This window comes from Natator depressus, chromosome 2, assembly GCF_965152275.1.
Source record: "Natator depressus isolate rNatDep1 chromosome 2, rNatDep2.hap1, whole genome shotgun sequence".
Taxonomy (NCBI): Eukaryota; Metazoa; Chordata; order Testudines; family Cheloniidae; genus Natator; species Natator depressus.
In genome coordinates, this window is record NC_134235.1 from 194,017,017 (window position 1) to 194,042,625 (window position 25,609).

At 42.4% G+C, this 25,609-nt stretch overlaps 1 protein-coding gene across 1 annotated transcript in view; it reads right to left on the reverse strand.

Annotated features, from left to right (window-relative positions):
- The window catches only part of RARB (retinoic acid receptor beta), a 497,859-nt gene that overhangs the window by 142,140 nt on the left and 330,110 nt on the right, over positions 1 to 25,609 (reverse strand). The window contains exon 5 of the mRNA XM_074945645.1: positions 6,093 to 6,140. Within this exon, the coding sequence (XP_074801746.1) occupies positions 6,093 to 6,140 (48 nt within the window). The remainder of the gene's footprint in view (positions 1 to 6,092; positions 6,141 to 25,609) is intronic.

A 25,609-nucleotide genomic window follows, 5' to 3' on the forward strand; every position in this document is an offset into this window, starting at 1 on the left:
CATCCCATAAAGGGCATAGAACAGTTGTGCAGCAGTTGTGTGCCCAGGCTCCTGCTGTTCTCCTGGGGCATTACAGCATCCTGGACCCCCTTACTATGGGCTAAATGGCAGAACTGAGGCCTCAATGAATGATTTATTAATACACATTTTAAACTCTTGCAAAAGTTAAAACTCTGTCTGCTTGATTCCTAACCCTGCCCTTTTCATAATTATGTGTATGAGAAAAAGTGAGCTGTGTAGCAGGACTGATGCACGCTATTGTGATACCGCACTGAGTTCAACTAACCTAACAATGCTGCAATGTTATGTCACTGGCAGCCAGTGCCTTGTAAGCATGTCAGAAAAGTTAAGAGCTTTGCCAATACTAATCATCAGACAGAAAACCTCACTGGTAAGAATGAGGCAAGGAGATCTAAGTGAAGTGTAAAACATATTGAGAATTCAACCACATGTTGACAAATACCACTCCACTCTTTTTCTCCCTATCAAAACCTAACAGCCGAAGCAGAGATTTCTAAGTGGTGTTTTCACAGGCCAGGCTTGGCTTCTCCCTCATCTTATCAGTAGCTTTCAAAGGCCTCCAGATGAATTTCTTCCAGAAACCCACCCCCATAAACAGAATATGGTGAATATGGCTCTAACAAAGCCTTTGTGACAGCTGTGAGACTTTGGAAAAACACACCTGGCTCTTTTTTTAAAAAAAAATCACCCCTAAAAAGATAGTTCTCCCTCATGCACAAGCAAATTTGTGAGCACTGAAACCAGAAAATGCAAATGACAGTGCTAGAAAACTGTGCATGCACAACAGAGCGCTGGATTGAGGACCCACTAAGTATCAGGTTTTCTTTTATTCTTGTATATTTACAAAGGCGTTTTTTGGAGTCTCAAATTTAAAAAATATTTTCCAGTTTTTAAACAAAAAATTAACTTCATTGCTAAAAATCATTTTTTTATCTGACACTAACAGTTATCAAATGTAACACTTTTAGGGGGGGAAATAAGCATTTGAACTCATCTTTTTTCTGCCTTGTGTTTGGAATAAAATTATTTAAGACTCCACGGAGAGTTTGAAAGAAGCTGAAGTTTAATTCCAGTTCAGAAAAACTTCAATGACAACAAATAACCAATGAATCATATGACAGAAGCATTATATTGTCAGAAAAAAATCTCATTGGCTGAAAATCTCTGACATTTACAGCAGGATATTGTTACATTACTCCTCACAACAGATTAACCCTTTTCTGGTTGCATCATATGCCATATGGCTCAGAAGACCTTTTTCCTCTTCCAATGCTAACTAATTATGCAAATGTGTACTATTTGTTTAAAATAACAAAAAAATCCTGTGCTCTTAAAGGGGTAGCAAAAGAATCAAAAGACTGCCCCTTACAGTGCAAGGACCATAAACAATGCAGGGAGTTAAAACTGGCACGGGCTTTATTGACTCTGGTCAAATATCATATTTACTAAAAATAAAATGTATTTTTCATAAAGTATTGTACACATATCATGGTGTGGTCAGATCCATGTGATGAATTGCATATATTGTGCATCTCACCTGCACTCTGCCCACTAATCTATGTCCACCAGGACTACTATTAACATTCCACATGCCTGAGCAGACTCAAACATATAGCACATAAAAAAAAAGGAACCTAGAAGAAAAATGTTTCTTCCCCCTGCCAAATGTAGAATTTCCCCTCAAAATAACATGTCCAGTGTTGTCAACTCGGGCTATACCATTAAGAGTCTCATTATATTTGTCTGTTTGGTTTCTTTTAAAGCTCCAGCTCCAAGCACCAAGTGATTATGAGAGAATCTCCACTTCCATTTAAAAAAAAGTTTGTAGCCTCCATGGTTACAGGGAAGAGCTTGAAAATGTGAATACTATAAGCTCAAAAATCAGAAAACAAATAAAAAGACTCCAAAGTTCATTATTTTTTAAATCTTATGATTTTTAAGCTGCTCTCATGAGTTTTGAATGTGTGGGGGTGGCAATACTGCAGGTCTGAGGGGCAGTGTAGGTATCCAGTCCTAAATCAGTAACAGAATGATTGTCAGATGGTTTGTAACATTTCACAGCTAAAAACAGGAGTTTTATACCACTAGAAAGTGGAGCTACCGAGCTTTCCAATGGGGAAAACAATACCAAGAGATCAGGTTGTCATTATGTGTGTAAGCAGAGTCAGGATGAGCTCCACCCTGACATCTGGTGGTGAGGTGTGGCAAGTTGTGGAAAAGAACTTCAGGGGCCGATCTCATTTGCATAGGCACACCCACCCTGCCTAGAATGAGGCCATAGCTGCCCAAATGGTCACTTTGGCTGCTGTGGGATCCCCAGTGTCTCTGTTATTGGGGCAGGAAGAATAAATTGTTATTACCCTGATTATGGGAATCAGGGACAGTGGAACTGTACTTGGCCTTTTGTTATGATGGAGGGACTCGCCATCAACTAAGTAGCACTCTCTAGGCAAGGGACATGGGTTCCAAAACTCTGAATTGAGAGAGGCTGGGGACAGGTATCAATACTTGGTGGCATGGGCCCCCTGGTGAGGGCCTTACATGCTAATTGCACTTCCTCCTCTCTCCACTGTGGAATATCAGAGCTAATTTTGATTCCATTAGGAGTCTAGTTACAGGCTGCTGAGCTGAATTCACTTTGGGCTAATGGTGCACCAGCACTGAGGCTCCCCTACTACAAGCTGAAATCACAAAAGAGCTAAACTTACTAAGAGCTGAAATCACTGAGTGTTGTGTTAAGTAGTGGGGGAGCCTGAAGCTATATGGTGGAGCAGTTTTCGGGACGGCGAGCAGAGCGGCTGGTGGAGCAGAGCAGTTTGCGGGACAGCGAGCGGAGCGACTGCAGAGCATTGCAGTTTGCGGGACGGCGAGCAGAGCAGTTTGTTGGATGCCTAGAGCAGCTCATGGGTGGCTGGCAGAGCGGAGCCCCATGGAGAAGTGGGGCCATCAGCTTTGGACCACGTAAGGTGCCCCTTAACCCCCCTTCCTCTCATCTCCACCCAGGTTGGGAGGTAAAACTCTGCAGATAAACTTTTGAACTCTGGGGCTGCCCTGACCAAGGACAGAGACTTTTGGGTCGTTGGACTTTTGGGACTTTGGGTGATTTTGGGTTGCTGGACTCAAGAACCAAAGGGAAAGGACATGCCCCAATTTGCTTGGGGTGGGTTTTGCTCATGGGTTGTGTTATGAATCCTGTTGGTAGTGTTTCCCCAACATAATGCCACATTGTTTCTCTCTGTTATTAAAAGGCTTTTTGCTACACTCAGACTATAGGGGTGCTTGCGAGAGGGGAAGTATTGCCTCTTGGAGGCGCCCAGCGGGGGTGGTATATATTTGTCCCAGGTCACTGGGTGGGAGCACGAGCCGGTTTTGCATTGTGTTATTGGAATGGAACCCCTAGATACTGAATCCGGCCCTTGTTGCTGCCAACTCTGACAGGCAGAAGGGTTACATGTGTATATAAAAGTTATTCTTTGGTCATTTTTAGATGTTACTAAGATTTATTCATTATGATTTTCCTCCCTCATTGAGGCCTCCCTAGTTAGACTCGTGGTACAGAGGAAGGCTTGCTAATGTAGGAGAGGGTTGGCATTGTTATCAACACGTCCCTCTCTCATGTATTACATAAGGACAACTTTAGTTTCCTCTGAAAGATGCTCTGGAAATCCCCACGTGGAAGATGCAGAGGAGATGCCCTGAAACAGCACACTCCTCTATACTCTTGGCCACACGCCATCCCCAGCCATATCACCCACTCAGTTGGTGGAAGAGATCTTGTAGCTACCTTGTGCTGATGCAATGCCCTTTCACTGAAGACCTCCACTGCCTTTTGGTGGCCTTGTATCCTTGCTTATGCTAGCAGAAACTAGTATAAGCCAGAGATGAATCTGGCCTTATAATATACAGAAGGCTTTGTTTCCAACCACAAAGGACACATTTCATGCAGCACAGAATATAGAATCTGGGCCAGATTCTCAGCTGCTATAAACTGGCTTAGTTCCACTGAAGTCATTGGAGCTATGCCATTTACACCATCTGTGAACCTAGCCCTATTTTGTTGTTGGTAACTAACTCTTACCAGTCCAGTTTTTTGTCACTACTAACCACTTGACCACTGCATCATATGTTTTCTTTTAAAACCAATTGGAATGGATTGTGTACATGTCTTTGTTAGTAAATACAGCACTTTTTCTACTCTTTAAAAAAAGTCTGTTTTCCTCAGTAGAGTTTGAACAGCTTGCCTGAGAAACCACAAGGCACTGAGAAAAAAGACATTTTCAAATTGTATTTACAATACAGTAACATTCAGTTTCATGCATTCAAACTAAAAGGTTCTCCTCGGACAGCCTATCCGTTTTCTTCATATAAGAAAAAAAAATTAGAAGTATCTGTCTTACCTGTGGCAGTTTTGCATATGTAAAAAGAAAAGGTACGTTAAGGAAGGCTTGCTACCTGCAAATTCATTACCAAGAATACTTTTAAACTTCATTGTGGGTAAAAGTTTTGGCTCAAACTCTGCAGAAATACTAGTGATATCACCGGGAGTTTTGCCAGTGTAAAGTAAAGACTAAAGGATTCAGTTTAATATGTTTATATTGTGTTGAAAATATCTTTTCAAATAAATGCAGTGGGTTCCTATCAAACCTTAATTTCATTAAACTAATGCTTTCCAGCATAATGAAGACAAGGCTACAAAATACAAGTGTACTGTCATGTTCTGGTATTAAGACAGAAATATCAAAATAAATTTGCAACCATATCATTATATCAATCTCCAGTATTACTGCATCAGTACCATAACCATAATTAACTAGCTGCAGGTCAAATTACTAATAAATCTTTAGAAATTAAATGTATAATTTGTCAAAACCACATGCCTTCACAAATTGATTATTCAGAATTTAGGAGCTTTTTAATTAGGAAGAAATGTATGCAATACCGCATGTAATAATTAGGAATCAGCTCTTCTGCAATATTTTTGTACATCAGCAAAAATTAAAATATTGGAAAACATTACTGGGTCATTGCACTATTTCAATGTCAAAATCAACACATAGTTCAAATTAGAGGTTAAAGATATCTTCCCGTATCTTTTACATCTTACAAAGCTTTATGATCTCAGGACTGGAATCATTAACCAAATACAAAATCAATGAGAAAAAGAACTAATCTGACCATTTTAGAGTTCAGAGTCACTAAATGTGATTTATACCACTGTAAAACTTTTACCCTGGCTCTACAGTTCTACTAAACGGCATATATTCCACATCAAACTTTCATAGTTTTGCCACACTAAATAACAGTATTTTGCATTTCTGCAGTGTCTTCCAGCCAAAGTTCTCAAAACATTTTACAGGCATTAATAAATGTAGCCTTCAACAACCATGCAAGTTAGATATTTTGATCCCGGTTTTGCTAATAGGAAAATGAGGCACAGGGATGTAAAGTGACATGCCCCAAGATCACACAAGGAGTATATGACAGCTGAAAGTATACTCCACTTCTCCTCATTTCCACTCCTGTGCTTTAACCACAAGACTATTCAAATTCTTCACCCCCCACAATAGCTCTGAGTACATCTATCAACATTTCATAGGAAACTAGTATTTATTTATTTTTTTAAACAGAGAACACAGAAGCTTCTTTGTTAGGCATCTGGACTTTTCCCCCCCTCCCTAATAAAAACATGAATAGAAGTGGGACCTTAATAAATATATGGTAGCAAGTCCAGACTAACTAAAAAAAAAAAAGGGGGGGGGGAAGGGGGCAGAAGAGTTTGCTCCTTGTCACTCTCAAACAAATTTGCTTCTGAATATATATGGTGCAGATAAGAGATATGCAGAGCAGGCCATAATGGAATATTGTTTGTATGAACATCTTGGCAAATGCATATACAGCACAAAGACTACTTCCAAGCAGAACACAGATATGAAGGGAGACTGATGACAAACAAGTATTCCAAGGCAAGAAAATAAACTGATGTGGTTTCTCCCTTGCTATGATCCAAATGGCAGCTCTCAGCTGCACGCATTATGTAGCTGCTGAAGAAATGAGAGATGACCCAGTCTTACCTTGAGTCCTGGTCTTAGATTTCTCTTTTCCTAAGCAGCCTGTTCTCACTGCCAAAAGAAAAATATAGTTGGGATTTTTTTATTTTTTTTTTTTAAGAAACCAATTTTTCCAGCCTGAATATTAGTTGCGTAGGGCTTGTATGAAACAGACACCACAAGGAGGTAAGCAACAGCTTCCCTCTTTTGAGTTCTCATTCATAGAATCATAGAATATCAGGGTTGGAAGGGACCTCAGGAGGTCATCTAGTCCAACCCCCTGCTCAAAGCAGGACCAATCCCCCACTAAATCATCCCAGCCAGGGCTTTGTCAAGCCAGGCCTTAAAAACCTCTAAAGATGGAGATTGAAATATATCATTGGAAGATACAGAGACCTTTCTTTATTCTGAACCTATTACTTTATAAGTTACAAAAGTGTGACAAGAACTGAGAAGTATTTGCATTTGTGGCAGGATTTTTCCTTTTACTAATTCTCATAAAAAGATGGTCTGTGAAATCTCCAAATCTCTGTAATTTGCAGACAGCAAGCCAGGTCTCAACTGTTTTTGTTTTGTTTTTTGCTTACTTCTACAGGACAGAATATCATGCTTTGACAGCTGCTGTGTAAATAAATGAGAGTCATTTTATTTCTACAAAACCAGCTTCTAACACATACCCAACTGAAAGAGGAAGCAAAGATCACAAGTAAGAAAACAGCAGGTGGAGTAAAAATGGAACAATACAGGGTAAATTGATAAAGAAGAGGTTTTTATGTAATTAATAGGCCTCTTTAAGATATTAGGCATTGAGAGGAAAAAGCTTTAATAGGGGATTGTACAGGCTCCTAAGTAAAACATCCTCCAATGCCCTTCATAAAAATCTAAAACTAGATTTCAATTTTCATTTGTTTTATGGTACTTAAAATAGAAACAGGGCCAACTTTCCTCAAAGCCCTGGATTCTCATTTAATGGAGCTTTGAAGGGATATTCAAACTCTGAACCCACCACCACATCAGATTTTTTAAGTTTTTCTATCTCACTGGCTGAATCAAAATCAACTCTGGACCCCAAAGTCCCAGAACTTAGGTGTATATGAAATCTGGATCTGAAACTGCTAGCTTGGACACACCTTTAATTTAAAATAGAGAAGAGCCAACATTGGAAACATTTAGGTGTTCAGATGATAGTGGAAGCAGTGGAAATACCAATGTTCTGATCTTTTGTTTCTATTTTGCAAAATCAAAATCTGATTAATGAAGTTTTGCAAAACCCAAACCACCTGACACACACTTTTGCTATTTTCCAATATAACACTAACTTTTTAAAGTTAACTCTTCAGTATAAAACCAAAAGCTTTTTCAGTTCAAATTTGTAATACCCAAATATTCTTCCCCCACCCCTCTTGGGCCAATATGATCTTGGATATGCTTGGCACTCATGTTAATATTTTAATAATTATTTAGTAATATTTTTGCGTAGAGTTTGTATTGTGCTTCAGGAAACACCACATTTCCAACCATTACTCCTTGCTAAGCCATATCTACATGACTACAACAACTGTGCATCTGTAGTGTTGAATGTACAGTGTACCAACCCACCCACTATTGTGGTGCCAATCCTTATAAAGCAAACCACATTCTCAAAGGAGAAAGAATGCTGACAGCTTACAGCTCTATTTTTACACAAGGGTACAGAGAAATCTGAAGTACGAGCTGATGCACTCCCACCTCATTATAGAACAATTCTTGGTGACTGAATATCTTAAGTGTTTTAGCATGGTAGATCATACAGAGAGCTTTTGTAATCTGCATTAGCACTGTACAGTGGTGAAATGCAGGCTCTGCCTCGCCATGAAGTGGCATCCAGTTTCACATGATTTCTTACCATGCGTGACTGTACTTCAAACTGTTGATTCTGGGAAGATATACTAGGTTTAGCAAAGTTAAATCAAAGTGGGATATGGTCATCATTTTAACAGATAACACTTGCTAACAATGCATTTGTTGCAAAAGAATACAAAGTATTAAGAGAATGTTAAACGATGTTGCTGACTCTCAAATTTATAAGGAGACTGACAATACTTGTTCAAGCCCAACTCTTGAAGTGAAGAGATTATGTGAGGATCTCAGTTTTCACTTTAAAAAAATAGCAAGTTTCTAGCCCTCTTCATGGGAGAAAAGCTTGTAAACATGATTAGAGTGGGAAAAAAAAGGAGTACTTGTGGCACCTTAGAGACTGGTGCCACAAGTCCTCCTTTTCTTTTTGTGAATACAGACTAACAAGGCTGCTACTCTGAAACCTACGATTAGAGTGGTGCACCCTAAAGGCTCAGAAACAGAAAGGCAAACAAACAACAATTGGTGGTGTTATTTTTAAATCTCATGATTTTTGAACGAAACTGAGTGCGTAAGCCAGAAATATTACATATTATCCATTTATTAATGTCAAAGTGAATTCAGGATCCATGAAATAAGCTAGACAGAAAGTACTGGAAACTGAGGTGCCCAGCTTACTGACAGAACAAACATAGCACATACAATGGCAGCACAGGTTCCCTACTTCCCTAGCCAATACACAGCAATACCACCGCCAGCGATGAGAAACTGGTGGAATCTCCATGTTGATTCAACTCCTGGCCTCTCTAAAGCCAATTCCACCAAAGGTATTAGTTTGAACAAATGTATAGTGGTAATGATTTGTGGTGGCAACATCTCTCTCCTACATATGGGACTGAACTTATTTCACATGGACCAAACAGCCATTAGATAGTAATGACTTTGGTCACTATAGACCTGGGTTAATTTCAAACTGGTGACTGATGAAAGGCTCTATTTATTATTAAGAATTACCCCCTTCCCCCGCCCAACTATGCAGTCCTGCACATTTCAGTTTACTAGGAAACAGCATGGAAAATAAGGTTCTCCCCCCCCCTCAATCCAACTCCATTTGTTATTTTAACCCTGGTCAAGCATGTAATACGGTGGTGACTATAAATCTGGATGATTGCAAAAATCCCTCACTTTATCCTCAATTTACTACTCTTAAATGTAATCCTAAATGAGAAAGGTGGGTTTGGGGCTGGGCCAGTGTCACAGCACCACAGAGATTCTGGGTAATGATACAGCCCACAAGGCAGCCTGGCAGGCTGCCATAATTCAGATGGGCCCCAGAGATATCTAAGGGTACATCTACACTTAAAAAGAACTCTTAACTAAGGTTAACTAATTAGCTAACTTGGATTAAAATACCAGTGAAGACACGGAAACTTGGATTAACAAATCAAGTTAAAGCCTATGGGAGAACTCAGGGTTCAACTTGAGCTGCTAACCCAAGTTAAAAGCAGAGTTGCCATATCTTCACCGCTATTATAACCTGAGTTAGCTAACATGAAAAGCTAACCCCAGGTAAGAATACGTTTTATTTGCAATGTAGACATGCCCTAAGGATATGTCTACACCACGGCTAAGAGATATAATTCTCAACTCTGACAGATGTACACGCACTAGCTCTGCTTGAGCTAGAGTGCTAAAAGTAACAGTATGGCCATAGCAATGTGGGTGGCTTGGGCTAGCCACCCCGAGTACAATCCTGTCTGAAATCCTATATGTGTACTCAGGTGGCTGAGCCGCGCTGCTATTTTCAGCATGCTAGTTTGAGCAGAGCTACCCAAGCTTGGAATTACACCTCCCAGCGGCAGCATAGACATATCCTGAGTTAGGCCAGAGGCTGCAGAACAGCCCAGAATGAGGAGAAAGCAAAGATGGCTTAAAGCCATTACAGCCATTCCCATCCTCATGAGCTGTGAGTTCTTTGCTGTGCCTCTCAGCTTGCAACTATTACTTTTCTGCTTGCAACTATTACTGATGAAGCCTCTTAAAGGTTACTAGTTTTCTAACAAATTAACGGTTGGAAATTAGCATTAGAGCTATCTGTTAAAACAAACATAACTATTAAGAAAGCATTTAATTGCGACAGTTCTGCACAGTATTATTTGCTTTGAACCGACAATATTTTTGGCACAGTGCCTTGCTCTGAAGTGTTAATGACCTGAAGAATTTCAATATTTTCAATAGTTTGTATCCCTGAGCTTGATTTTCAAGGGTGCCAAACTCTTACAGCTCCTACGAATACAAAGGGAGTTGCAGGTGATCAACACCATTAAAAATCAGGCCAATTATTAGTAAAAAGAAATAGTGACAAAAATACATTAAAAATACAACATGGCAGTTTTGAAGGCAGAGAACATCGGCAGGAATTCTCTCCTTAACTCATTTTGCTGTTTCTCGGTAAAAGCAAGGTGGAAAACCACTGAGAGATGTGTTGCACAACTGGGCAGGACAGAATTGTTTAAAAGTCCTCTTCACAAATAGTGCTTTTGAAACTAACACTGGCCTCATGGCATGTACCTGTCAGGATCCTGGTGATATTTCTGATGCTACTAGAAATTAAAATTTTGCCCTGCTTGTTTAAAGTACCCATTTTTACATTTAATGTGTAAGCTAGTAGGATGATTCTGAACCCCTTTTAAATGGAAAAAAACAAACCCAAACTGTCCCTGGGTATGTCCCCCTTCTGGGGTGGGGCGGAGTTGTGATACCACCGCTGTTACCGTCTCTCCAAAAGCCTCGAGGCCAAAAGAGGCCAGAGTCACCTCCGGCAGCCCCTGTGTTCAGCACAGCGCAGCCTAGTGGCCCAAGTCAATTCCAGCAGCCCTTATGTAAAGGGCAACGCGGTCTAGTGCCTAGAGTCAATATAACCGCCCTCAGGCACAGGGCAATGCAGCCTATCAGACAGGGTCCATATAATAGCCCTCTGGTTATGAGCTAATGCGGCCGAATGGCTGCAGTCAACGTCGCAGCCCCTAGGTGCGGGGCAGTGTGGCCCAATGGCCCGTATCTGGAGAGGAGGAATGGGCCGCCACCAGGTGGATGGCAGCCCGGGTAGGGAGGCCCGGGCCTACCCAACTGCACCGAGCCTTCGGTGGGGGTCAGCAGGGACTCCCACCGAAATATGCTGACCTCACTCATGTGGGAGGTACTACTCGCGCACTTTCCCTGAGTCACTTCCTAACGCTTTTTCAGGCGTTTAGTCCATTGAGGACCAGGGCTCCTGGGCTCCTCAGCGTGGGTGATTCCCTGCGGCTCCGTCAACTGTAGCCCTCCAGGCTAGCTCTCAGGGTCTCCAATTCCCACAGGCAAAGGCTGTGATGGCTCTTTGGCTGGAAGTCCGCATTGGCATGAGCCTTACCCGGTCAGTGACAGATGTGGAAATCATAAGGTTGGAGGGAGAGGTACCAACATATAATCCTAGGATTGGTGTCCTTCATGCTATGCAGCCGATCATTTCTCTGGCTCCAACCATCACCAGGTGTTGTCCCTCAAACGGCCTACTGCCCGGGGCCTAGCTCTCTGCGGGTACCTTTCTTGGCGGAAGTGCCATCGGTTCAGTGTTAGGATTAATTCCGGTCTGGTCCAGGATGGCGGTGTTCACGCTCTCATATACTAGGGCATCGTGTGGATTTAACCCCCAGTAGGCCGCCTGAGCTGGCCCTATCAGATAGGGCATTAATAGGGTTGCCCAGTGCTCTGGTGGCCACCTGGCAGCCGTGGCTACCCGTTTGAAAGTCACCAAAAATGTCTCAGGGTCATCACTAGGTCTCATTTTTGAGAGTCGTATTACCAGGCCAGGGGGAAGAGCCCCCGGGTCCTGTCCAGTTGGGCTTGGGTTCGACACATCGGTCGGGCACATCAACAAAGCTGGGTGTTCTTGCTGGGTCTTGTTCTGAATAGCCAACTCTTGGAGAAGCTGCTGCTGCTCCTGATGCTGGGCCTTCTGGAGCTGGCATTGACTGGTGATCTGTTGCATCAGCTGAGCCTGCTGTTGCTGGGTTGCCTGCTGCTGCCGACTTTCCAGCATCCGTTTTAAAATCTTCTCGGTCTCCATCTTGGGCAAAGCGACAAGTAGGCAGGTGACGGAGGATTACTCTAATAATAATCTCCTCCCCCTGGGGCCTCTCAGTACGTCGCTGATCGCTGCCTGCATTCTCCACCACGTGCCACTGAGTATGCACACCTCATCCCTCTTTTGGGGCGGGGTTGTGATACCACCACCATTACAGTCTCCCCAACAGCCTCGAGGCCAAAAGTGGCCAGAGTCCCTTCCTGCAGCCCCTGTGTTTGAAACAGCGCAGCCTAGTGGCCAGAGTCGGTTATGGTGCCCCTTACATTCAGGGCAATGCAGTCTAGGGACTAGAGTCAATATAATCGCCCACAGGCATAGGGCAATGTGGCCTAGAGGCCAGGGTCCACGTAATAGCCCTCTGGTACGGGCTAATGAGGCCTAATGGCCGGAGTCAATGTCACAGCCCCTGGGCAGTAAGGCCCAATGACCAGTATCCGGGGAGGAGGAAGGGGCCGCCATCAGAGTTGTAACAGCCACTGGGTCAGCGGGGACTCCCACTGAAACATGCTGACCTAACCTCGCGTGGGAGGTACCACTTGCGCACCCTCCCTGGGTCACTTCCTACTGCGTTTCCAGGCGTTGTAGTCCATTGAGCACTGGGGCTCCCGGGCTCCTCATCTGCAGCTCTCTGGTCTGGCTTTCAGGGTCTCCAGTTCCCACAGACAAAGGCTGTGATGGCTCTTCGGCTGGAACTTCCGCCCCAGGTCCTTCCCCTCCAGCTGTCAGCCTAGAATGAGCTGGGCTGCTCCCTTTTATACTGAGGCAGTAGTTGGAACATGTCCAGCACGGTCTGAGGGGTGGGACTTCCGCCACCCATAGTGTGGGGTTAACCCCCTTTTGTCCAGGATGGAGTATGCATACCCCATCACACAAACCCAGAGCACTCTAGATCTACATGGGCCAGCCAGAACTTTCTTGGCCACCTCTTTTTTATAATTGTTCATAATTATTTATGGTTTATAGCCATCTGCATTGCAAACCCAAGTGCATTCCAGGACAGTGAATGATTTAATATCTGTGGAGTTTTCAAAAGGCCAGGGATTTTGGAATTTTGCAATCCACAGGGAATTCAGGGCCGTTTCAAATGTACATGGATACATGTCTTTACTGATACAGCAAGTGAAACATGACACAGATTTTTCCTTACCTACTGTACTGCATACACCTAGACAAATTACATAGGTGTAAATCCACTGGAGACAACAGAGTAACTCTGTATTTCTACCAGTGTGACAAAACAGAATTTGGCCCTGTGTGTGTGAATACAAATATAATGTACCCGTTACATGATATGCAACTGCAGAAGCTGAGTAAACAGTAAAATTACATTAATTTTTCCTTTAAAACCCTATAAAATATGTATATAGATACACAGATCCACATACTGCACAGATGGATTGATCAAGTTAGTTTTCTTTTGTTCTTGGTTTTAAATTCTCATTCCAACATCTAAAGACTGGATTAGAGACATGACACAACACTTCACATCAATTTAGGCCAACATTTTCAAACTCGGCTGTTTAAAATTGGATCCATGAATCCATATGTAAGTACCATTTTCAGAGTTTCTGAGCATTCACAGTCCTCGCACACTTCATTGAGTGCTACAAGTGCTAAGCACCACTGAAAATCAGGCCATTCATTTATTTAAGATCATAAATATGAATTTAGCTGCTTAACTCTAGTCCCCCCAACTCAGGCAATTTTTGTTTTCGTCCACTTCAACAGAAATAGCCCTAAAAACCGAAAACACATGAGACCTCTCGTATGTGTATGAATAGAACAGCAAAAGGATATGATAGTTGGTGACAATTATTTGGATATACTATAATCATTCCTCCCTATGCCAACAAAATACAATCTGAACACTTTCAAAAACCACTCTTACTCTAGAAATTAAGAAATGGTAATTTGGGTATGACAAATGTGTGTGTACAGTGGGCATCATTAAAACTGATGCCTTCTATTTCAAAGTATTTACCACTATTCTAGTGTTTACAGTATTTCCTCAGAATGAAAGATACCACAGTAAATTTAAATACAACTGGGTTTTCACAGTGATCGCTGTTTATTGCCAAAGTAATCTCCCTCCTCCCCAGCACCTTTCAGTAATTTTTTTAGGGCATTAGTTGGTGCAACTTCAAAGAAATAATTAATTAAGAATTAATTTTAATCTCGGGTGCCAACAAAATCATATGCTTAAAAATCAAGCCCCTACAATCAATTTCACTCAGCACAACAGTTGAATTTCCTATTTGTTTGCTTTCAGGCTTCCTGTGTGTTGTACCTAGGGTTGAGTTCAGTTAGACGCAAAGACAATGCAAAGGCAGAACACTTTTCTTTTCCTCTGGCTGCTGAGGAAATCCCTGCTTTAGATTAGAAAATAACTAATGATTGTGTGTCCCTGTATGTTGTGGAATGGGGCCTCTTATTTTATCTACATGGCAGCTACCTGTCAACGTGTGGTGCTTGGAGTAGCGCACAGGGAGTTCATACACACCAAGACTATCTAAACAGACCATTAAGTGCTAGTAAAGTAACACATGTGAACGACAGGTCAATAAATTTTAAACAACTTATGTTCACTGCAAAGAGCTGGCTGTTTTAGAACACGCTGTGTTTACATAAAATCAATTTTACAAGCATTTAAATAATTAGGGAGTACACCACAATAATAATTATATTGTGAATTCAATACAATAGTTACACAGTAATCTAACTGACCCCATTGCTTATTTGCTTTTGTTTTTCCCCCAAGGTTCTTGTTTTTTAAATATTTCCTTGAATCTTTAAGGGAACTGCAGAAATTCCAACTTGTGTCCCAAATAAGTAGCAGTTATTGTAGTCTATACTAATTAATGTGTGCTAATACATATTTTACTGAGCATATAAGTGCAAATGGTATCCAGAATCAATTCATGCTGTGAACACATGCTATTATTTTTATCCTTTCTAGAAATATTTAGGAAGTCTACTGTATAAAAAAATCAATCAACTGACATTGAGCAATCTATAAATATGCCCAGAAAATCAAAATTTTCCACATTCAATTTTATGTCACAAATTAAGAACATTTAGATTAAATGCTGCTTGATCTCTTAACTCTCTGACCCTTACGTGTCAAGCAGGTCTATTAATTATAAAGGGTGCATACACACAGAGTCATGGGCAAGTGGATGGAATCAATGTGGTACTCAAAAGATCTCCAATTTCAGTAAGACCAAACTAAATCTTATCTGGAGCTAAAGTGGCAAAGGCACGGGAACATTGATTTACAGTGCTCAGCTTCCACATCATTTTTGTTGCTTTTTCAGCTACAGGCAAAAGACCTAAACATGTTGTGGGTACTATAAATTCACATTTGCCATCAGAATCCATGATGCCATCTGTTCCCTAAAGCATCTACATAACTTATGCCAATGCAAACCATCTGCAAACTGTTCTTGCATGCGAATTCTTGTGATAAGGCAATGTGGTGCCTATGTGATTTTAAAGGAAGACCACTTCAGTTTCTTTTTAATTGTCATTGCTTAAATCAGATGTTCTACAGAAACCTCTCCTTAGCAGATTTTTTTTTTAAAGTCCTTGATGTTCATTCTCTACCATTGTTCTCAGATTTCTTAATATTATTGTAAGATGATGCACTTTAGTGTAAGGGAAAGTAAAGAGCAGAGAGAGAGGAGCTGACCCTGTGATATGCTGAGCATCCTCCACTCCCACTGAGCTTTGCACAATTCTCAGCACTTTATTGGAGGCTCTCGGTATTTTGGAGTCAAAAGTGACGAGAGAAAGAATTTGGTTCCTTGAGTAAAGAAATGGGACTCACTCAGTGTATGATATCATTGTGCACGAGACAAAGAGTAATATACAGCTTTTGGTCCACTGTAGAACTCCCATTTCCATCACTGGGAGTTGCACATGCAGATCTAGAGCAGTGTAACAATAACCACCACATCAAAACGAACATCACTGAATGTGCAGTCTCTCACTGGTATCAATTTATCTGTTGCTTTTCACCAAGCAAAACCAAGGACACTTCCTCATGAGCAGTTATACAGATATGAACTATAATGATTATTTTCAAGAGTGCCAGTCTGTGAAAAGAATCCCTGTGACTATTTTAACAAGGTTCATCTAAAGGTGACCTTACAAGAAGGAGAGAGTAACTAGTGTCTGCTTGGTATGTGGATGAGGTATCACTCTGCTGCCAAGAGAGCCTTTCAATCATTTATCTTCTCTATATATGTCTATTTTTTCTTCCTCAAACTTGATATTTTTACACGTTGATTTGAAACACAGCAATCAGAAACTACACACTGATGTGCTCTGAATGATACCAGGCGTCTGGGATGAACGAAATATTGAAAGATTAAGCGTGTGTAGTAACAGCAGGCATGTGTGTAGATTGCATAATTGTACAGTCCCCATTTCACTCTTTTGCTGAACAGATAGAGTACTGAGCTTTTAAGTCATTTTCCATGTTTAGACACCTATCCAGCACATGTCTATATTCTACCCCAGCCCATGACCACTAATTCTAAGTTCCAGAACTTGTGTTATAGCAGTTTGTGTGCATGGTTTGTCTTTTCTCTTATGAGTTTATAAAAGAACAGCCAACATCAAAAATGGAGCATATTTTCTTCCAATAGTTGGGTATCTGTGTGCTCTTACGTACAGCATAACTGCTTTTGCTTTTGTCTTCTATTCCTAACAAACGTTGTAATACCTCACTGTGATACTGTATACTGTTCAAACATGACATAAAATGATTTGAGAGAACAAACGACATGGATGTGGGTGGGTGGCATTCCCAATTAGACACTGTGATGCAAGTGTGCATTCAGTGCTATGCAACATGACCAACTGCTTTCCAAGTACAAACATATCCAATCCAACTGCACTAACTGATGATTCAAGAGCATGCTGAAGGCTGGCTCCTTAGAAATTACTAGCAACAAAGGTTTTACAATTCTTAAGATTCAGTCTGCTTGTAATTTCATTCAGTCAGACCTCTTGCTCTGAGGTACTACTGTCAGTCTGAATCTTCCACACGGAGTGAGTATTACTGCTTGGAAACAGTCTCTTGTCACCTACCCCTCTCCACCAGCCTTCCAACTAACTGATTATAATAATGATTTTAATTTCCATTACTCACCTACTCCAAACAATGTTAAGCATTGTGAAGACTGACGTGGTTGATATAATTAGCTATGACTGACAGTTTTCATTTGCTCAAGCGCAAGGCTCTATTTTCACTATCCTCCTTTTAAAGTAGAAACAAAAGAGGGGATTTACGTATACAGTGCCTCTTACGTACATTATGCCACTTCTACCATCTGTGAAGGCTAATTTTTAGAGTTAATTCTGCCTCTTACTTCAACAAACTTGTTTCTTGGCTGTCTCCTGGATCTGTGGGGCTAATACTCAGTCATCTCTACGCTGTTTGCGGGGGGGGGGGGGTGATGTCTTGTTTTGCTGGAGTTTTCAGCACACTCAAAATTTAAGCAAAAGACAAAGGAAGATCAAAGTCACAAAAATACCTGAGTTTCCACCACTGCTGATAAGCTGACTTTCATTGAGCAAGTCCCAACAACATCTGTCATAACACAATGTATTACTTTGTTCAAACATCTGCAGGTCACATTATTTCTTGACAAGGCAGCAAGAGGGGAAAGTAAAATTGAGGCAGGTTATTAATCACCCACTCACTGTTTCCTGTACAACCCAGAGGAAATAATCAAACAGCATAATGGGTTATAAAAGGGGATTCATGAGAAACAGAAACACACAGTTCATTTAATATTTTTCAGGGGGCCACACAATACAGTCCAATCCAGATTACAGAATTTTGCCTTTATTTATAAAATTAAGTAAATGACGTCGGAGTCCACACCTGAATGAGAGTCTGATGGTATCCTACATAAAAAGCAGCTCTCCAGAAGTACAAGTCTTTCTCTTGAATGCCCCCAAAGCATGTCATTTGACCCAAAGTAGGTGGAATGAACTCAAAATCATACTCAGTGATATTACATCATTAGGAATGCAAATCTGGAGGGAATTTTTCACAGAAAAATTAATGCCAATCTTAACTGGAATAACTCTGATTCATCTCTATATACAGCTGTGTGCTTCTGTGAGGGAGTTTTCTGACTAAATGTGATGTTACATATCTGTCAGCTGTAAATCACAGATCCTAATACGAAGTGTAGCACTCAGGAACTTTATGTTAATTTGCTGATATCCCTGGGGAATTCTCAGTCCATAAAGCAATGAATGGCCTGGGAATCATAAATATAATGGGCAAACTTCTGATCTCAGTTTTACCCATTCAACCCCACTGACTCAATGGTGTCACGAAGTAGTGACTGAGAACAAAAGTGGGCCCAACATTTATTTTAATCTGTGGCAGCTATAACTTGGTCCATTATTGTTTCTGTTATGCAAAGAGAAAAGGAGTACTTGTGGCACCTTAGAGACTAACCAATTTATTTGAGCATGAGCTTTCGTGAGCTACAGCTCACTTCATCGGATGCATACTGTGGAAATTGCAGAAGACATTATTATATACACAGACACCAAGAGAAAAGGAGTATCCCTTTTCTACAGGCTGGAACTTTGCAAGTCAAAGGACAAGAAGCACCTCTGAGAATGAATGGATTAGGAATTGTATGAGATAAAATTCTGCATCATCCCCACACTTCTGGGATAAACAATAGAGGTAAACTTCTCTCTGAATAAGTTTCTAATGCTATATTTAAGCACACAAGCAAAACTCAACAGATTGTTCATACAAAACAGGCTTGAGATTGCTACCTCTGTTGATTTATACAGGAAAGTGCTGATATTGAAGGGCTGTTCCACTAGGTTTGCAGGACATCAAAGGCCCATCCTCGCTCCCACTGAAATCAATGGCCAAACTCCTATTAACTTCAAAGGGAGCAGGGCTGTGCCCAAAAAGATCTTTAGAGCCAGCATGCCAACACATTGTGTTGCAATGCATAATAAAATCAGGTTTGGCATATTGCGTTAGTGAGCTATATGTATATAGAAGTATCCTAATTGTGAGATCATGAGACTACGAAAGGAGCACTATACTGCAGAATGGACAGAATCTATGCAAGACTAACAGCCTAGATACTGACATTGTGCTGCCCCTGTTACTACACTGCCACAAGGTATACTCCCTAGAACGGACACTTGGTCAGTATTTGCCATGTGTGATAAGTTTTGTATACTGCCCTGGACAAGCGTCATGGATACTCTTCTGACAATTAGGACCCGATTTTACTTTTCCAACACAAACATGAATGTGTATCAGCCAACATTAGTCCCCATTTGAAAGACGCTGAGTGTATTTTTACTTAGGAAATTAATAGGGAGTCCATTCCAGCTTCAAAAGGAGTGACTGGAACACAGAAAAGTATGTTTAAATCTGTCCTTGAATACAGAATTAGTTGAAGGAGGACTGTGGTGGTGTTGGTTGTTTTTTGTTGTTGGAGTTTTTATGCATAGGGCTTACCAACCCCTATTACTGCCAGGTCTGCAAAATCAAAGGGCAGAATCTGGTAGAAATTTTACTACTTTTTAAGGGTCAAATTCTGACTCGGATGTATATGGAGCTCTCTCTGACTGCAAGTCAATGGAAGCCCCAGGAATCCCAGGGCAGAATGTTCTTGCTGGAAAAACACCTAAATGTTTGATGTAGCAGATTTCTTTTCTTTCAAAAGAGCAGCATCTGGCCTTAAGTATTTTAACACACTGGCACTGATGAGTATGACATATTGTAGACTTGCTGAGTTTCTTCCTTTATTTGGAGATGCTGAACTTGACAGCAGTCAGCATTACCAGGTGATGACTCAAGTTGGTTTTTTAAAGGTTATCTGTTAAAACTACAGCTGATTGATATGGCCCAATGACAGAAGAGGAGCAATAGATCCCTTATGGCTGACCCTTAGATCAGCATTGTATAACACTAGGCAGGTTTCATATATATAATGTAGTTTACACACCTGGAAATCTGCTTGTAATTAGGAGGTGATAATGAATCCATCTATCAAGAGAAGGCTTGTTTGTCAGCAGCTCTGGATGCAAAACCAGATATTTACTATAAATCCCTTAGGCTTTCTACAGAAGCTGCACTGGCAAATATGAGCCGTTGGAACCTAAAAACTGGGTTCTTTCAGTCTCTGGTCTAGCTCTTTTTGTTGTTTTTATGCATATGCTACAGTCTTCCCTCTAATAAACAGCAAAAGTTTAAAGTAATGGGTTGCATGCATGAAAAATCTTTTACTTCAAACACAATTGGGTTTCTCTCAGCAGAGGCGTACGGTGCTCAAGAGTTTTTGCTGTGATGAGCACTAAAGAAAGAGAGTCCTATGCAAACTGCAATACTTGCCAGAAGTAGCAATAAAGGGAGCAACTTGTAGATAATGAATGATCAGGATAGCTGTGATAAAGAGAGGTATACACAGCTCAACTTCCTCATGAGACCACACAACTTCCTCACTCAAAACCTGGAAAGCCTATTGAGATGATACTAAGACTGTTTCACAAATAATCTGATTAACATGAGTTTCCGAAGAAAGCTCAGACTGAGAAAAGACTTTGAAACTGGAAAAACAGAACTACCATCAAAGTAAACTGTCAGGAAGGTAAAAGGGAATGGAAGGAAATGGGAAGGGCCTTGCCAGTAAGTGATCTCTCAGCAGATATGAAAACCTGAGCATCCAAAAAAAAAAAAGTACCAGAAACAGGGCCATTACTAGTGGCATCTGGGTGCATTTAGCATACCGTGCAGCTGACACCGAAGACAACAGTATAAATAATATTGATGAGAGCATACAAAACAATAAAGGTGCGAATGTTGACTACTAGAAGAAATCAAAATAATTTGGACAATACCAAAAGCAACTGAAAGTTAGTTTTTAGTGTAGAAGTCAGATACAATCCAAGCAAGTGTTCCACAAGAAGGCCAATACAAACACTCACCGGTGGCAACAAAAGGATAACAAAAACATCCACAGGTCACCACTATAAGGCTGAACAGCAGCAATAATTTTCAAAACTGGTCTGTTCAGCAGCTATACACAGAATATTAAAGAATAAAGCATGAAAGTCAGACTACTATTTGTCAAATAATTTTTTAGAGAGGAATTTTAAAGTTTACCTCAACCACCTTCTCACCCATCAACTAATTACCTTCTTGCATCTTTTGAGAAATTGAAGAAATTTAAATACTCCCATACTGATTTTTGCCAAAGGAAGACGACTTCCAAGGGACTGTTCAAGATGGAATGACATTCTCTGCACCACCATGGCTGTATATTAGCCGCGTGAATCTGCTATGATATCTTTTTAAGAAGAGAGGGAAACCAGAAAGAGACCACTGATATATCAGATGTTCCCCAGCAAGCCCAAGCGTTCTTCAGACATTATAGAAGGCAGCTTTTACTAGAGGATAGAACAGCAATGTCCATAACATCTCAAAAAATCCAGAAACACTCCTTCTCAACTGTTTTCTGGGAAATAGTCCATTAAGGAAACTTTAGAATATACAGACTGACGAAAGTGAACAATCCTGCTAAGAGACTAATTGAAGAGGCTAACTGGATGTTAACCTTGTGTAGTCATCTCAAAGATAGTCTAGCCATATCTTTGGCCTTTACTTCCCTGAGCTCTTCAGAAAACTGTGTCAATGACAAAATAAAAATCCAGTCAGGATAGTTTCTGGCAGGGGGCAGTCATAAAGATGTCACTTGATCTTTTCCAAGGACTCAGTTGTGGACTTGCAGAAGCCCTAGGCAAGGCGCAGCGGTGTGTAGCTGCTCTGCCACAGGAACAGACCAGGAACCAGATTATGCATCTTAATCCGGTTCCCCTCTTGCTTTGCGGGTGGGGAGGAAATAATCAGATTCCTTCCCCTAACCAGCTCAGTTGTGTGGGCTGGCACAGTGAGGGGCAAAGCCAAGGCTCTACTCACTCTCCACCCACACATGCTGGAGGAGCGTGAGGGGGTCTCTACTGCACACTCACCCTGATGGGTTTAATGCAGGCCAGATGGACCAATTAACTCATTAGGCAGCTGATTAAGGAAGCTCAGCTGGGCAGGAATAGGCAGGGCCTATAAAGCCCAGGAGCTGAAAGCAGAAGGGGTGGCTAGGGAAAGGCAGACACTCCCAGGAGAAAGGGAGAAATGAGTGGAGACTGCAGGCTGCAGTCACTGCCTGGGAAGAGGCTTTGAGAACTGGTAGGCCCAGGAAGAAAAGGGGAACCAGTGGTATAGAGCAAAGATAGAGCAATGAGGCCAGAGAGAAGGCTCAGACTGCTGAGCTGAGGATCCCTGGGCTGGCACCCCGAGAAGAGGGTGGATGCAAGTTCTCCTTCCAGCCACTAGGCGCATGGCACAGAGGCAGTGAGCAGGAAGACTACCTAGGACTATGAGGAACAAACTCCCCACCTCAGGAGGGCAGAACACAGACAGTGACACAGCTGGAGAGCCAAGCCACAAAGAGGACGCTGTGGTTGCTGAGGGTGCGAGAGGTTCTTGCAGGACAGCAGTGATAGTGTGTGAACCGTGGACAGGGGGCATCAGCCTCGAGCTAATCCCCAGCGTACCACGAGGAGGCGCCAGTTCGGTGGTGACTGATGCACCCCATGGCAAGGAGGAATAGCAGACCCACATAGGCTGCTCTCCTCCCCCTCAGCCTAGCTAGCCCACATATGGGAGTGAGGGAATGCCACATGCCTTTACTCCCTTGTGCAGGCACATAAGATAGCTCACCAGAACCCCCAAAAGTTTATAAAGTCGGAGGATCAACAAGTAGGAAGTATTTTGAAGAAATGTGGTGATAACTGGGGACTAATAAGAAAAAATGAGAAAAAACAGTGGTGAGAAAATGGCCTAGGGACGGTAACATTTGAACTTGAAGCTTAAAAAAAAATTCCTAGTGCGTGACCTCGAACACAAATAAGTGTAACCAAAAGAATTCAAATGTTTTAAAACCAAGATTGTTAGAGAGAAGCAATAGATAGAGCATTAAAATTAAATTCACCAAAACTGAGGAATACAGATGACCCATCTCCGAATACAGATGCAAGCACACAAAACTCATTAAGAAAATCTGATTTGTTTCTCTGCAGCTGATAAACACTCAAAAGAGCAAATGAACAGAAGGATAAGCAAGAAGAGATGACATGCTGGAGAATATATGAGGGAATGCAGCTAACAGCCTAATGGAGAAGAAAGAAAAAACTCATTCCGCCTCTGTGCAACACCCAAGAGGAAGGCAAAGCACACTGGAAGAGAGAACTGTATACGCCTTAGTTTGGAAATTTTTACATCAGATGCCTCCAGTCAAGCTTTAGGCACAGTATTAGATGGGTTTTAAATGGAAATATCGTCTGGTTCCACTGGGGCATTATTCCTGAGAAACCATTCACTAAATCAGTCCATGGAACCCTTAACAGTGGTCCAGAGAGCTGGAAGGTGACATGGTGCTGGTTTGCCTCCTTAATTCCAGGCGTTTCTACAGAATCCAGGCTCTTCATTGCAAAGGCCTGGAGGTTTGTAACAGCAGCTGCAAACAGGGCGGAGGAGCCATCCAAGATGCCACATAAAAAGGATGGATCAAAACCAGCAGTGGCACGGAGGCTACAAGCTACCAGAGGAAGAGAGAAGTCCATGGGGAGAAAAATGAGGCAGTTTAGGCAAAGTATACAGAGATCAAAGAACTAAGGGAGGGAAACATTCATGGAGAAGAGAACCAAGCAGCGGAGTTGCATGTGGGGGGCAGAAGAGAAGGAAGGATGAAAGAAGAATTGAATATGTGGGAGAGGGAGATGAAACAGGGAGGAACACAGTGTGGTTAGCTTTTTTTCTAATAGGACCATGCACCCCTGCAACTGCTACAGTTCTCACAGGGATGCTAGGTGGTTGGCCTGCACTCCATGCATGTCATCGTCCACCCCATCTCACAAACTGTGAAAGGCAGTCTTCTAGCCAGTGCTTTGGTGCCCAGGGATGGAGTGCAAGACAGCTGATGGACAAGCATTGACGTTTCAAACTGCACATGGAGAAGGCTTTTTGCTAATAAAATATATTTATGACTCCAGTGTTATTTTTAACTGTTTTAAAATTACTTACTCTGGATCATATGAAAGAGGTCCCTTCCCCCACCGCCCATAATCACGCTGGTAGGGTTACCAACTTTCTACTCGCACAAAACCGAACACCTTGCCCCGCCCCCTGCACGGCTCCGCCCCCACTCACTCCATCCCCCATCCCTCTGTGGCTTGCTCTCCCCACTCTCACTCACTTGCTCATTTTCACCGGGCTGGCTCAGTGGGTTAGGGTGCAGGAGAGGGTGAGGGCTCTGGCTGCAGGCTCCGAGGTGGGGCTAGAAATGAGGAATTCAGGGAGTGGGTGGGGGCTCCGGGCTGAGGCAGTGGGTTGGGATGCGGGGGGGGGGGGGAGGTGAGGACTCCGAGGTGGGGCCACGGATGCAGGAGGGGGCTTCAGGCTGGGATCGAGGGGTTTGGAGGGCAGGAGGGGGATCAGGGTTGGGGGACGGACGCAGGGGAGCGGCAAGGCTCCAGGTGGCAGTGCAGGCTCTGGTGTGGGCCCAGGGATGAGGTGTTTGGGGTGTAGGAGGGGGCTCCAGGTTTGGGGGGGCTCAGGGCTGGGGAAGGGAGTTGGGGCTCAAGGTTGGGGCATGGACTTACCTCGGGCAACTCCAGCGCAGTGGGGCTAAGGCAGGCTCCCCGCCTGTCCTGGCTCTGCGGCGGGGGGGCCAGGAGGCTTCATGCACTGCTCTCGCCCATAGGCACTGGCCCCCAAGCTCCCGTTAGCTTTTACCAGTCCTGACGGCGGTGCTGACCAGAGCCAGCACAGTTCCTTTTTGACCGGGCATTCCGGTCAAAAACCAGACACCTGGCAACCCTACACACTGGGGAAGAACTTTGTGGGGTGGCACTGTTGGGCTGAGAGCATGTGCACAATGAGGGGTAGGGGCCAAGAACACGGCAGTAATATTAGGAGTGGCTGTGCTGCTGTCATGGGCAGCTCAGTTAGGAGCCATCCTACAAGCTGCTGAGTACTTCCAAGGTGGCCGAACATAGCAGGATCAGGGTAGTTAGAAAGCTGCTGTTGGTGCCCTAAACTCCAAAACATAATGAATTATTCTGACAGCAAGGTCAATGCACCCACTGAAGCCAAAGGGAGTTTTGAATGTATAATATTTACTGGCCTTTGTGTGGACTTGATGGCTACAACTCTTTCATATATTTTCAGCTGTCAGATAAATCATTTCGTCCTGTTCTAGCAGTGTTTTTTATGAATAGCATAGGAATCAATCTGAAAGCAAACAAATCCTGACTACAAGACTTGAAATGGGGTACTTAGGGAAAATAAGAATGCATTTTGGCTGACCCATGAGAAGTTGAACTGCTACTAAATTCTGTAGATTGTAGTAATAAGGCTTAGGTCCTATACCCTACAGATCTTTGATATTATCATCTTTAGGCATTAAGGTATCTTGCTGGCCCTCTCTACAAAAGAACATTGCAGCAATGCCTTAGTCAA